Source organism: Oryx dammah, unplaced genomic scaffold (genome assembly GCF_014754425.2).
Source record: "Oryx dammah isolate SB20612 unplaced genomic scaffold, SCBI_Odam_1.1 HiC_scaffold_9, whole genome shotgun sequence".
NCBI classification, from domain to species: Eukaryota; Metazoa; Chordata; class Mammalia; order Artiodactyla; family Bovidae; genus Oryx; species Oryx dammah.
This window is the reverse complement of record NW_024070193.1, coordinates 42711602-42726799: the sequence shown is the minus strand read 5'-3', so window position 1 is coordinate 42726799 and position 15198 is coordinate 42711602. Positions and strand designations below refer to the sequence as shown.

The following is a 15198-nucleotide window of genomic DNA, read 5'->3' as shown; positions in this document are numbered from 1 at the left end:
GAAGTTGAAAAAAAAACCACTGCTGTGTTTCTTGCCATTGTTTTCAGTTGTCTTCTTTTGAGGATGATCCCACAAGAATACTATGCACTCATCAACTCTCTGAATTCTTGTCTTTCATCGGCATAATACGTTTAGTAAACCTAACTCTCCCAGCAGGTCTTCTTTTATTTCATCTAGTGCTTTTGTAAAATGATTGATTGCCTTGGGCCTAAGAGGGCAGTTTTGCCTAAGCATCAGATTTTTTTCTAAGAAAGCTGTGTATGATAATATTCTAAAATCTATAGCTTGACCCTTGATAGCATTTGTACTCTTAATTACCTGAGATAGCTAGCTTTTTATGGAAGATTTTCCCTGGAAACCATGGGCAGATTTTAGGAAACACATGTTTTAAAGAGGTGAAGAATTGAATGATTTCATATAAGTGTGATGCTATGTTCTCATAGCATTTAGTCCATAGTCTTCTGCATGAGTCCCAGGTCTGCATCTTTAGGCCTGATCTCTCTCTGAGACCTGACTCTCCCAAGTATTGGCTGCCACCTAGACCCTTCTGTCTGAATGTCCCACCACCACCTCAGATGCATCACTGTCAGGCAAATACTGTCAATTTGATTCACAAATTTGATCCTTCTTCTCTTTTCCATTTTTATTCTAATGTTTCTACAATTCTCCCAGTCACCTTGGTATTGAGCAGGTGGTAAATGACTGTTTTACGTAAAAAGCATTTGATAATTCACAGTAACCCTCAGTGATCCCTTTTTTCCTCCTTTTCAGTTCTGTTCACAAAAGGAAGCCGCTGCCTAAAACCGTATATAGCTTGCTCTCAGATCGAGATTTAAAGAAAAAGCTAAAACAGCTTGGATTATCTGTTCAAGGAAGTAAACAGCAGCTCATTAAAAGGCACCAAGAATTTGTACACATGTACAATGCCCAATGTGATGCTTTGCATCCTAAATCAGGTAAAGTAATAAAACAATGAATTTTATTTACCCTCTGGATAAAGCAGTTTTGTATGACTCAGAGGTTATAAACCACAGAGAAAATTTTAACACATTTTTGATAATAGCTAAGACGTTCAAATACACTCCTTTGGAATATATCTAGAGTGTCCTGTGATAAGGCAACGTTTCTCTCAGCTCGTCTCTCTGTCCACCTTCTCTTTTCAGAGGCAACCACTGCTACCAGCTTCTCATGTATATGAGGGTTGCTTGAGAGAGCATGGCTGTAAGATAGTCCTGGTTTTGCAGCTTTATGACTGGGTGACTGTGGGCAAGTTACTTACGTCTCACCTTGGTTTTCTCTCCCATTAAGTAAGGGTTGTAATACTACCTAGTTCATAGTGTTTTTGTGCAGACTAAATGATGAAATGCACATAAAGTCCTAGCATTGTACCTTAGCAGGTAGTTAGCATGGAATAGATGTTACCATTAGATTATTAAGATTGTTATACCCAGAAATATATGTGGTTATTAATATTTCATCAAAATTTTGTTTTACAGATACACTACTTAATAGTTTGTTCTTTCCACTTCACTTCACACAAATTTTGGAGTTCTTTCAGTTATTAACATATGGATAGAATTGCCTGATTAAAAAAAAATTAAGGTGTAATATACAAACAGAAAATTACACAAGTTATCACAAAGTTTAGGGAAGGTGCCTTTGTAACAACTCCTCAGAGCCCTGCCAGAATCCTAGAAGGCCAGCCCACCCCTCCCAATAGTTGCTACCTTTATCCTCACAGATGACCATCTTCCTGACTTCTAAAACCATTTATTCATTTTGCCTATATTTTATCTTAAATATGGAATAATAAGTAGCTTATACATTCTTTTGAGTCTGGCTTAATTTTCTATGACATTATGTTTATAAGATTTGTCCATGTTTTTGTATACAGTTGTGACTTTTAAAAAATTTTTGTTGCTATAGCGTATTCCATTATATGAATATGACATATTACACAAATATCCATGGTTGACAGACTCAGGTTTTTCCACTCTTTGGCTCTTAAAGAATAATGCTGTTATGAGTAATCTTTCACAGGTCTCTTGATAGTCATAGGCACACAGAGTTAGGCATTACGTATACCTACGTGTGAAATTGTTGGTTTTGCAGACGTTTAGCTTTCCTGGGTACAGATAGAAATCCAGGTGCCAATGTATGCTCTCATCAGGAAGGTATGAGAATTCCAGTTTTTCCACATCATTATCATCATCAGTGTTGTGAGTTTTCCTTTTTGGCCATTCTAGTGTGTCCATGGCAGTATCTCATTATGGTTTTAATTTTTGCTTCCCTAATGGCTTATAGTGTTCACCATATTTTTATATAATTATTGGCCATCTGGATATTCTTCTGGGTGAAATATCCATTTAAGTTTTATGCCCAGTTTTTCTATGTTGTGGATCTATTGCTTCTTAATTTATTTCTGTTATTACGTGAGTTTTTCAGGATGCAAATCTTCCTGGGTGTGTATATTTGCTTATCTCCTTTCATCTTTTCACTCTCTTAATGGCTTCATTTGAGAGGTAGAAGTTTTAAATTTTGTATCCAATTTGTTGCATTTTTCCATTGGATACTACTTTCTATGTCTTTGCCTACCACATGATCTTTTTTTTTTTCCCTAAAAGCATTATTCTTTTTGCATCTACCTTTCAGCCTACAATTTATCTGAAATTGGTTTAAGCATATGTTGCATGGTGAGAGATGAGATTCTTTTTTTGTTTCCATATGATCAGCTAATTGATGTAGCAGCATTAATTGAAAAAGCATCCTTTACACATTGAATTGTTAGTACCTCTTGTTGAAAATCAGCTGTGTTATGTGTGGGTCTGAACATTGTTTTGTTCCATTGGGTCATTCATTTATCCTTGTGCCACTACTGCAGTGTCTTAATTATTTAATGAGTAATTTATAGTAGGTCTTGCTGTCTGGTAATGTTCCTCCAGCTTTGTTGTTTATTGAGATTGTCTATTAATAGGTGAATGGTTGTATGCAAATTGTGGTGGAACCATACAATGGAACACTGCTTAGCAATAAAAATGAATCAACTACTGATAAATGCAACAATGTGGATAAATTTCAAAGGTATTGACATACAAAAGACTACATGCTGTATATTTTGAAAACATTTATCTGGCATTTTAGAAAAGACAAAACTTTGGGGGCATAGAAGAGGGCTTAAGGGTAAGGAGGAGGGAACTTACTGTGCAGAAGAACTTTTGAGGGTAAAGGAAATGTTCTAGACTTTGAAATGATGAATAAATGACTACTAATAGGCAACTGGACTTGTCTCCAGTTTTTGGCTCTTCTGGGTAAAGCTACTATGAACATGGGCTTATAGATTTGTATGTAGCCACATGCTTTTATTTCTGTTGCGTTTTTCTTTTCATTCAGTTAAAATATTTTCTGATTTTTGTTGTGATCTCTTCTTTGACCCATGGATTATTTGGAAGTGTTTTCCGTTTCCAAATATCTGAGTATTTCTCAGATATCTTTTTTAATTCATTTGTAATTTGATTCCATTGAAGCAGTTCTGTATGATTTTGGGCCCTTTACATTTATTGAGACTTGTTTTATAACGCAGCATTAGGTCTTCCTTGGTAAGTGTTCCTTAGGCCCTGGAAAATTTTGCTTTATTTTTCAGTGATCTCTAATGCTAATTATGTAAAGTTGCTAAGGTATCGTACTCAAGTCTTCTACATCATTACTGATGCTATGTTTAGTGATTCTGTCACTTACTGAGAACATTATTGAAATCTCAAAGGATATTTATAGGTTTTTAATTTTTCCTTTCAGTATATTGTTTTCTTTACATTTTTGAGTGTCACCAATTAGGTGCCTGTGCAGTTAGTATTGGTGTGTCTTTGATGAATTAATCTATTATAATGAAACAGTTGTTTTAGTCTCTGGTAATATTCTGTGAGTAATAACCTTATTTCACTTTTTTCTTTAAACATATTGTGTTCAAACTATGGTTTTTGGTAAGCAGGATATGGTTTGGATCTGCTTTTTAAATTTTATTTGGCAAGATACGCCATTAAATTGTAGAGTTTAGAACTTTTTCATTTTGTTTAATCTGTTTGGTGGGGTTTAAGTCTATCAACTTGCTCTTTTCTATTTGTCTTGTCCAGTCTTTGTTTTTTTGCTTTATTTTCTTGCTTTCTTCTAGATTATTTTTTAATTCTATATTTTATCTTCACTATTGGTTTATTAACTGTATCTCTGTTCTTTTAGTGATTATTCTAGAGTTTACCATTTGCATCTTCAACTTATCACAGTCCACATTCAAATAACATACTACGTGTGTGACATAAGGACCTCACTCCTTCCGTCTTTGGCTTTAGGTGTCTGAGGTCCTCTACTAGTGTTCAGCAGGTGCTCTGTGCAAATTTTTCCACTTGTAGTTGTATTCTTGATGTAGGGGAAGAATGGACCCCAGATCCTCCTGTTCCACCATTTTGACCTTGATCCATTCCGGTTTTATTGTCATAGATTTTTCTTCTTTGTTATAAATCTCATTATACTTTACCATTTTTGCTTTCAACTGTCAATTTTCCTTTAAAGAGATTTTAAAATTTGAGAAGGAAAGTCTTTATATGCCTATACTTTCACTGTTTGTGTTATTCTTCATTTCTTTGCTTAGAACCAGGTTTCTATCTTACGTCATTTTCTTTTGGCCTGAAAATCTTCATTTAATCTTGTATTGCACACGTTTTGTTGAGACAAGTTCCTTCAGCTTTTATTTGTCTGAAAGTCTTAATTTAGCATTAAAAAAACTTTATTTTGAAATAATTTTGAATTTATGGGAAATTTGAAACATTATCATAAAGAGTACATAGATACCCTGCACACAGATTCACCTATTAGCATTTTGTCCCATTCGCCTTATGTATTAATGTATATGTGTTCGTGTGTGTGCTTCTTTATTTACACATATTTTTCTCTTAAACTGGGAATAGGGCGTATAATCTTGTCTGCTAAATGCTTCATTGTGTATTTCCTAGAAAAAGAGATGTTCTCTTTTATTGCTGCAGTACAAGTATCAACTTTCATCTCTATTCTAGTTTCAGCAGTTGACCCAAAAATGGCCTTTATAGATTGTTTCCCCCCTCCAGGACATGATCCAGTTTTGAATCACAATATTAAATTTAGTTGTAATATCCTTTCAATCTCTTTCATTCTGAAACAATTCCTAAGCCTTGCTTTGTCTTTTATGACATTGGCATTTTAAAAGAATACAGTCTTTGTTATTGTTGGGTTTTTTCCCAAATAGAATGTTTCTCATTTTGGCTTTGTCCTGTGTTTCGTTATAATTACATTCAGGTTGGCATTTGTGGACAGACTACTATATAAGTGATGTTTTGTCCTTCTCAGAACATCTCATCTAGAGGGATTTGACATCTTTGTGCCCTTCTTTTGTGATGGCAGTTCTGATCACCTTGTCAGTGTCTTCATTGTGTAGTTTCCTCCTTACTCCTAGTAAGAAATCTGAACAAAGACACTTTCCTCTAAACAGACCATTATCTTTTATAGCAGTTAAGAGTCAGTTCAGTTCAGTTTAGTCATTCAGTTGTGTCCGACTTTGTGACCCCTTGGACTGCATGTAGCACGCCAGGCTTCCCTGTCCATCACCAACTCCTGGAGCTTGTCCATCGAGTTGGTGATGGCCATTCAATCATCTCATCCTCTGTTGTCCCCTTCTCCTCTCGCCTTCAGTCTTTCCCAGCATCAGGGTCTTTTCCAATGAGTCAGTTCTTCTCATCAAGTGGCCAAAGTATTGGAGTTAAAAATAAGAAAAATATATTTCCTATTTATCTTCATTTTTACCATTTCTAGCACTTTGTTTCTTCTTATAGAGATGAATTTCTGGTTTTATATTTCTTATGCTTGAAGAATGTCCTTTAACACTTAATGTGGTACTGGTCTGCTAATAATATATTCTCTCGGTTTTTGTTTGCCTCAGTTTTTATTTCTCTTTAATTTCTAAAACATATTTCCATTGACATAGAATTCTGGGTCAGTGAGTTCTTACCCACTCCCAGCATTTCATATTTTTCATTCCATTTTCTTCTGGGTTGAATAGTTTTTGATGAGAAACATGATGTAATACTTGGCCTTTTTTTGTATAGTAAATCCCTTTTTCTAACTGGCTGCAAGATTTTCTCTGTCTATATTGTTGTGTTTTTGTTGTGTTATTTGTTGTTGTTGTTATTTATTTTGCTTGATATGCTTTGAGCTTGTTGCATTTGTGGTTTGATATCTTCATTATATTTAGCAGATTCTGGCCATTAAATCTTCAAATATTTCTTGTCCCTTTTTTAGTATGGGATTTCTATTACATGTTTATTAGACCATTTGATATTGTCCCTCAGCTTTTAGATACTCTACTCCTGTTTTTTCCTGTGTTTCCCTCTCCCCCTTTTTTCTGTTTCAGTTTGGGTAATACCATCAATCTCATTTTCAAGTCCACCAATTCTTTCCTTAGCTGGGTCAAGTTGTCTCTGTTAAATTTTTTTTTTAATTTCTAACATTTTTATTTTATTCTTCTTGATGGTGTCATCTCTCTCCCAAAATGACCTATCTATTAATGCGTGTTGTTCATCTTTTCCACTAGATATTTTAGCATATTATCATAGTTATTTTAAATTTCATTGCTGGTAGTTCTAAAATCTGGGTGATATCTGAGTTTGATTTTGTTATTGTTATTTACTTGCTTGTTCATATATCTTATAAATTTTGGTTAAAAGCAGACAATATTTGAGATGCTAAATACTGAAGTAAATAGTGTGAATGACTGAAAAACGGACTTGTCTCCTCTTCTGCTAGGACTTTACTGTGTGTGTGGTTCATTGGTTAGGGTTTTTTTGCTGTAGTTATCTATAGTTGACCACCAGTTTCATATCCCCTATGCTTAGGTTGGTGCCTGAGTTATCAGAAGTTTGTTTTTAAAATGTTCCTGCCTCACTCACACTTAGGTTTTCCCTGTGAACCCGTACCTGAAAAAGTCTCTTTCCATGCTCACTTCTCTTCCAGTGGCTGATTACAGCTACTTATCACATGGAGGTCCTGTTCATGGTAGGGAGCGTAAGGTTGTTCTCTGTTGTTCTAGTTTAGCCTCTGTCTTAGGCAGGCCCTTGATCCTGGGTCTTGGGTGGGGCTCTCAGTGACCCTGTGCCTCCCCAAGTGGCAAGGGTCCTCTAGTGATCAGGGCCCGGGGTTTCCTGACCTCTCTGCCAGAGTAGAGGATTTTGTTTGTTTCCTGTCTCCATTTACGTGTGCTCTGGGGTCTTCAGTTTTGCTGACCTTCCCTCAGTGGCTTAACAGTTTTGTTTCCAAGGGTTAGAGGGTTAGAGGAATAGGGCTTCGTGTCCTTCCTGCAGTGGAGACTGTTCTCCTTTCCCAGGCTTGGATGTGGAGGGATACTTTTTCTGATTCTCACCCTTCCTTTAGTAGTTCTTGAGAATACCCAGTAAAGTCTATAGAAAATAATCTTGAATTTGGTGTGAGCCCCACGTCTAAGCTTCCCAGGATTTTTATGCAGTTATGGTGGTTCACCCTTGGCCTTTTACAATCCATCAGAAAGGTTGTCTGAAATCTTCTTACCCAGCAGTAGGATGATCCTTGTTTTAATTATGTCAGCCAGTACTCATGACCCTCTCTTCGAAGGCATCTGACTTAGATTTCCGGCTAGTTGGTTTCTCTGTGAACTTAGCTCTGATGGGTTCAAGAAGAGTTACAGTTTTATAAGTTATTGAGGCTTTTCTTGTTACTAGGGTGTGAGTGACACTATATCCAGGTCTTTATATCTTATACAGAATCAGAAGTCCCCCTGAAAGATTTAAGCTCCTGAGTTGCATCTAGTCCTAATACAGTCTCCTTAATATCTTAGAAGAGAGCAGTGTGCCAGATGTTCTCTATCTTGAGTAATACTTGGGTGAGTGGATTGGGCAGAATGCAAGTGGTCCCTTTGCTTTTCTCTTATACCATAATTGAGTAAATTTATGTTAGCTGTTCAGCTCATAGAGACTGTTTACATTGTTTCTACTGGTTTCAATGATATTAGGGAGGCAAGGGATACCTCTCAGTCCTTGAAAAATAAACTTTGAATTGAGATAATTGCATTCTTAAATGATCCTCTCAAGGACTGTGGGTTTTGTAAGAAACTTTTAATAGGGATTTTGTATAAATTTATATAGAATTTAAATTCTTATGGTGAAGAATATGATGATTTCCCCTGTTTACCAGTTATCCAGCCTAAACAGTGTCAACCATGCCTAATGGTGTGTTTGTTGTCTGTCATTTACACTCCTTTCTAGACATAATATCCTTTTATGTATAAATTGTGTGTCAGGGCTTGTGGTTCTTTCCCCTACACTATATGTACCTTAGTCTTAATGTGTTGGCCTAGTAGGCAGAAAGATAGCATTGGTTAGTTTCATGGTATTTGCAGTCAAAGGTATTGACATATGAGATGGAGCATATTCCAGATCTCTTTGATGTATATGATTGGTAACTACACCTACTGACAAAAATTCTGGAGTCTGGGACATTTCCCCCCCTGTTATTTATAGACCTTTGACTTTCTTTGAAAAGTAGCTTCTTATAACATTTTGTACATTGGCATTAGAGTGGATATCCAGGAAGAACAGAATTCACACTAACAGATTAATTTTCATATTCCATTGGAACTGCTGTTTATATCTGTTTACTCAAAGGAAAGAGCAAAATGACTTTGCTGTCTCTTCTGGTTATTTTTTAAACTAATTGCATGTGTAAAAGTTAAATGTTTTAACTCTGTGTTCTTTTTTTTTTTTCCCTTTTATTTTGAAATAACTTTAGACTTACAGAAAAATATTTATAAAAGACCAAACAGGGAGTTCATGTATACCCATCATCTAGCTTCAGTGTTAATAGATCATATAACTAGAGTACATTGAGCCATGTCATGTAATTAATATTGACTGTATGTCCTTGTTTTAACAGCTGCTGAAATAGTTCAAGAAATTGAAAATATGGAGAAGACTCGAATGCGTTTTGAAGCTAGTAAACTCAATGAAACTGTATGTTGATGGTCTTTTTCAGTATCTTGGTAGAAATGAAGGAAAGAAAAGTGGAATACCCTAGAAATTAAAGCAAACTGGTATTGAATCTGTTCAGTGGGAAATGTATTGGAATACTTTTCCATTTAATGTATTATGATTTACTTACAGCTCATTTTTAGTACAAAATTCTAATGTTTTTAGCAGTCTTATGGCACAAAATCAATCCAAAGTAGAGTTTATTAGTGAATTATAGTTTTTTGGGAAAGTCATGTGCCTGTACATCAGGTAACCTTGGTATTGACCCTTTCTCTGGCAGTTGCATTTAATAAGTTGTTTACCATTTAACCTGTGTGACCTTTAGGATCTTCATCTGTAAGACTCAGGGGTTGAACTCTGTGATCTCTGAGGGCCCCTTTTAGCGCTGGCATTCTGCAATTCTATGATTATACTGGTTGAGAAGTTAAGTAATTGTGAGAGTTGATGAGGATTGAGCATCTGTTGAGCTTGTTGAGGGAATCAGAGACCTAAATTCCTTCACTGCTGCCTTCCTCTAGCTTGATGGTCCAAAACTTGAAGAAAGGGTATCAAAGAAGAAAATAGTCATTGTGTCCTTTGACACTGGAGGAAGTGTTTTGGGCTCTCCCATGTAGACATTTTCTAGGCCATTGGTAGCGTGTTTGTAAGGAAAACAACAACTTTAGCAAGTAAGTTTATAATCAGATAGGAAAAAAATGAGATTTTTGTTGATTTCGTTATTACCCATGTGCTGACTATAAGATGGAAACTATAATGAATTGTGTCAGTACGTTTCTGATCTTTGAAGTTTAATATTTTAAAAAGTGAACTAGAAATTTAACATACGAAGTCTTGTATTGCATCTTCTGTACATATTACCTTTGTGGTAGACTTGGGAGTTAGATTGGGAAAAGATAGAAGACAAACAGGGAGATCTGCCTTATTAATGACCTACTAAATGTCTCTTCAGTCTTGTGTAACCTGTTGTACTGATAAATGTGAAAAAATTAAATATTGAACATAGGAAATTTAATTGATTTTTGTGTTAATACTTTATATATTCTAGTAGAATCAGTGTTGCATTTTCTACTTATGTAAGTAAAACATATATTACTTATAGTATTAAAAGAAGTAAATAGAAGTTAATCTTCTTGGTCTATATAAAACAGGGATGAGAGATTATTTTCCTCAATTTTAAACATCCACATTAGAGACTTTTAAGTTTATTGTACTACTTCTTTTGTCATTTAAAAAAATTTTTAATTAAGAATATTTCCTTTTTTTAGGTAATGGTTTTTAGAAAGGACCAAACAGAAAAGGAAATAGATGAAATTCACAGTAAATATCGTAAGTTATACTACACTTTATTTGCAAAAGACTTGGCTAGCAGTTTTTGATCTTAAGTAATTTTTTTAAAGTGTGTTTTGTATATTAATGTTCAGTGCAAACTTTCCTGTTAATATTACTTAAGAGACTGAATTTTGGTTGAATGTTTATTCAGACAGTGACTTTTTTTTTGTTTGCAAGTATGTGCCTGCTCTTTTGTTTTTTTTGATGAGTTACAAGTTTTGTTTTGTTTTTTTAATTTATATTTTTATTGAAGGATAATTGCTTTACAGAATTTTGTTGTTTTCTGCCAAACCTCAACATGAATCAGCCATAGGTGTATATATATCCCCTCCCTTTGGAAACTCCCTCCCGTCTCCCTCCCCATCCCACCCCTCTAGGTTGGTACAGAGCCCCTTTGTGAGTTTCTTGAGCCATACAGCAAATTCCCGTTGGCTATATATTTTACATATGGTAATGTAAGTTTCCATGTTACTCTTTCCATAGGTCTCACCCTCTCCTCCCCTCTCCCCATGCCCATAAGTCTATTCTCTATGTCTGTTTCTCCACTGCTGCCCTGTAAATAAATTCTTCAGAACCATTTTTCTAGATTCCGTATATATGCGTTAGAATATGATATTTATTTTTCTCTTTCTGACTCACTTCACTCTGTTTTATAGGTTCTAGGTTCATCCACCTCATCTGTTCCTTTTTACGGCTGAGTAATATTCCATTGTGTATATGTACCACAACTTCTTTATCCATTCATCTGTTGATGGGCATCTAGGTTGCTTCCATGTTCTGTCTATTGTAAATAGTGCTACAATGACAATGGGATACATGTGTCTTTTTCATCCCTGGTTTCCTCAGGATATATGCCTAGGAGTGGGATTGCTGGGTCATTTGGTGGTTTTATTCCTAGTTTTTTAAGGAGTCTCCATACTATCTTCCATAGTGGCTGTATCAGTTTACATTCCCACCTACAGTACAAGAGCATTCCCTTTTCTCCACACCCTCCGTAGTATTTATTGCTTGCAGACTTTCTGATAATGGCCATTCTGACCAGTGTGAGGTGATATCTCATTGTGGTTCTGATTTGCATTTCTCTAGTAATGAGCAGTGTTGAGCATCTTTTCATGTGTCTGTTAGCCATCTGTATTTCTTCTTTGGAGAGATGTCTGTTTAGGTCTTTTTCCCACTTTTTGATTGGGTTGTTTGTTTTCCTGGTATTGAGTTGTATGAGCTTCTTGTATATTTTGGAAATTAATCCTTTGTCAGTTGTTTCATTTGCCATTATTTTCTCCCATTCTGAGGTTTATCTTTTCACCTTGCTTATAGTTTCCTTTGCTGTGCAAAAGCTTTTAAGTTTAATCAGGTCTCACTTGTTTACTTTTGTTTTTATTTCCATTAATCTAGGAGGTGGGTCGTAGAGGATCTTGCTTTGATTTATGTCATCCGAGTGTTCTGCCTATGTTTTCCTCTAAGAGTTTTATAGTTTCTGGTCTTACATTTAGGTCTTTAATCCATTTTGAGTTTATCTTTGTGTATGGTGTTAGGAAGTATTCTAGTTTCATTGTTTTACATGTAGCTGTCCAGTTTTCTCAGCATCATTTATTGAAGAGACTGTCTTAGTCCTGCTGTACATTCTTACTTCCTTTGTCAAAAATAGGGTACTCATAGGTGCATGGGTTTATTTCTGGGTTTTCTATCTTGTTCCATTGATCTCTATTTCTGGTTTTGTGCTAGTACCGTACTGTCTTGATGACTGTAGCTTTGTAGTATAATCTGAAGTCAGGAAAGTTGATTCCTCCAGCTCCATTCTTCTTTCTGAAGATTGCTTTGGCTATTCTGGGTCTTTTGTGTTTCCATATGAATTGTGAAATTTTTGTTCTAGTTCTGTGAAAAATTACATTGGTAATTTGATAGGGATATCACATTTAATCTGTAGATGGGGTTTGGTAGTATAGTCATTTTCACAATATTGATTCTTCCTACCCAGGAACATGGAATATCTCTCCATCTGTTTATGTCCTTTTTGATTTCTTTCATTAGTGTCTTATAATTTTCTATACAGTTCTTTTGTCTGCTTAGGTGAGTTTATTCTTAGATATTTAATTCTTTTTGTTGCAGTGGTGATTGGGATTGATTCCTTAATTTCTCTTTCTGATTTTTCATTGTTAGTTCATAGAAATACAAGTGATTTCTTTGTATTGATTTTGTATGCTGCAACTTTGCTAAATTCACTGATGAGCTCTAGTAATTTTCTGATACTATCTTTAGGGTTTTCTATGTCCACTATCATGTCATCTGTAAAACGTGAGAGCTTTACTTCTTTTCCTATCTGGATTCCTTTTATTTCTTTTTCTTTTCTAATTGCTGTAGCTAGGACTTCCAGAACTATGTTGAATAATAGTGGTGGAAAGTGATACCCTTGTCTTGTTCCTGGTCTTAAGGGGGAATGCTTTCAGTTTCTCACCATTGAGAATAATGTTTGCTGCAGGCTTATCATATATGGCCTTCAATATGTTGAGGTAGTTTCCTTCTATGCCCGTTTTTTGAAGAGTTTTAATCATAAATGGGCACTGAATTTTGTCAAATGTGCCTGCTCTTTGATTTGTGACTCACATTATACTTTGAGCTCATCACTAAGCATTTTGCAAATGTTAATTAGTTGCTGTCAAAGCATCTCTGTGAGAAGAAAACGGGATTCAAATGGAAACATTCCTGCCTTACCATCCTGACCTCAGGCTACACAGTGACATTTCTGTAAAGAATTTCATTACTCTGTAGCTTGCAAATTTGTGCCAAAAATAGTTTTCATTTTATTCATTATTAACAGCTTCCCAACTTTATCACTTCATTTTCCTTAATGATGTTTGTATGTATCTTTCCCAGTGCGACCACGTTACTGTTTTGTCAATTAGGTAGCTGTTTATTCTTTGGTTGGTTTGTTGGTTTCCAATTTAAATTTACATTTAAAGTGCCCGGCCAATGGTAGAGAGTTAATATTTGCTGTTTAAGTATCCCATAAATGGTATATCTTAGTTGTGCTAAGAGAACTGTTTTCTTTTTTCACTTTTTAAGCTTTGAAGGGTCAGGTCCAACTGTGACCTGTGGGGAGGAAGGAGGAAGTGCACAGGTACCAGATGTGAGCACATCACTGTTGTGTCGGTTCAGTTCAGTTCAGTTGCTCAGTCGTGTCCGACTCTTTGCGACCCCATGAATTGGAGCATGCCAGGCCTCCCTGTCCATTACTAACTCCCGGAGTTCACTCAAACTCATGTCCATTGAATTGGTGATGCCATCCAGCCTTCTCACCCTTTGTCGTCCCCTTCTCCTGCCCCCAATCCCTCCCAGCATCAGGGTCTTTTCCAATGAGTCAACTCTTCACATGAGGTGGCCAGAGTATTGGAGTTTCAGCTTTAGCATCAGTCCTTCCAAAGAACACCCAGGGCTGATCTCCTTCAAAATGGACTGGTTGGATCTCCTTGCAGTCCAAGGGACTCTCAAGAGTCTTCTCCAGCACCATAGTACAAAAGCATCAATTCTTCAGCGCTCAGCTTTCTTCTCAGTCCAACTCTCACATCCATACATGACCAGAGGAAAAACCATAGCCTTGACTAGACAGACTTTGTTGGCAAAGTAATATCTCTGCTTTTGAATATGCTATCTAGGTTGGTCATAACTTTTCTTCCAAGGAGTAAGCGTCTTTTAATTCCATGGCTGCAGTCGCCATCTGCAGTGATTTTAGAGCCCCCCAAAATAAAGTCTGACACTGTTTCCACTGTTTCCGCATCTATTTGCCATGAAGTGATGGGACCAGATGCCATGATCTTCATTTTCTGAATGTTGAGCTTTAAGCCAACTTTTTCACTCTCTTCTTCCACTTTCATCAAGAGGCTTTTTAGTTCCTCTTCACTTTCTGCCATAAGGGTGGTGTCATCTGCATATCTGAGGTTATTGATATTTCTCCTGGTAATCTTGATTCCAGCTTGTGTTTCTTCCAGTCCAGCATTTCTCACGATGTACTCTGCATAGAAGTTAAATAAGCAGGGTGACAATATACAGCCTTGATGTACTCCTTTTCCTATTTGGAACCAGTCTGTTGTTCAGTGTCCAGTTCTAACTGTTGTTTCCTGACCTGAATATAGCTTTCTTAAGAGGCAGGTCAGGTGGTCTGGTATTCCTACGTGTACAATAGTTATGGTGACTTGAGCCTTCCCAGAGTGGGGGAAAGAGTCTGGAGGAGTCATGGACCAGAGGCTGAACCCCAGGAGTCACCGCTCTGGTGCTCTAATGATAAATAGGTGTAATCAATCTTCTTTGATCAGCCTTTGGGAAGCAAAGTAATTTTTCTTGATATTGGAGCTAGATAATATCATATGATCACTGAAGCAGCAAAACTAAAGCCTGTAACAATAAGGGCATCAGAAAATTTGTATAATACAAAAATAAATCACTAAAGGATGGCATCTAACATTTTATGCTACGTTAAAGAAAATGTGGGTCAAATACAGACAAGAAAATATACAAATATCTATTGCCCACCATTTCAGTATCTTTAAAAAGTTTAATTTTACTAAATGGGTCATGTTAAATTAATTCACTTAGCTCTAAAATAAACATCAGTTCAGTTCAGTTCAGGCTTCCCTGGTGGCTCAGATGGTAAAGCGTCTGCCTGCAATGCGGAAGACCCAGGTTCGATTCCTGGGTCAGGAAGATCCCCTGGAGAAGGAAATGGCAATCCACTCCAGCACTCTTGCCTGGAAAATCCCATGGATGGAGGAGCCTGATAGGCTACAGTCTATGGGGTCGCAAA

General features: G+C 36.2%; 1 protein-coding gene and 1 non-coding gene across 2 annotated transcripts in view; both read left to right on the top strand.

The window, feature by feature from the left end:
* RAD18 (RAD18 E3 ubiquitin protein ligase) overlaps window positions 1-15198 on the top strand; it is a 112882-nt gene that overhangs the window by 31147 nt on the left and 66537 nt on the right. The window contains exons 7-9 of the mRNA XM_040245996.1: window positions 772-956; window positions 8980-9056; window positions 10340-10400. Coding sequence (XP_040101930.1) covers window positions 772-956; window positions 8980-9056; window positions 10340-10400 — 323 coding nt within the window. The remainder of the gene's footprint in view (window positions 1-771; window positions 957-8979; window positions 9057-10339; window positions 10401-15198) is intronic.
* Window positions 15027-15099, top strand: TRNAC-GCA. The gene has a single exon. It is a non-coding gene; the product is annotated as a tRNA-Cys (tRNA).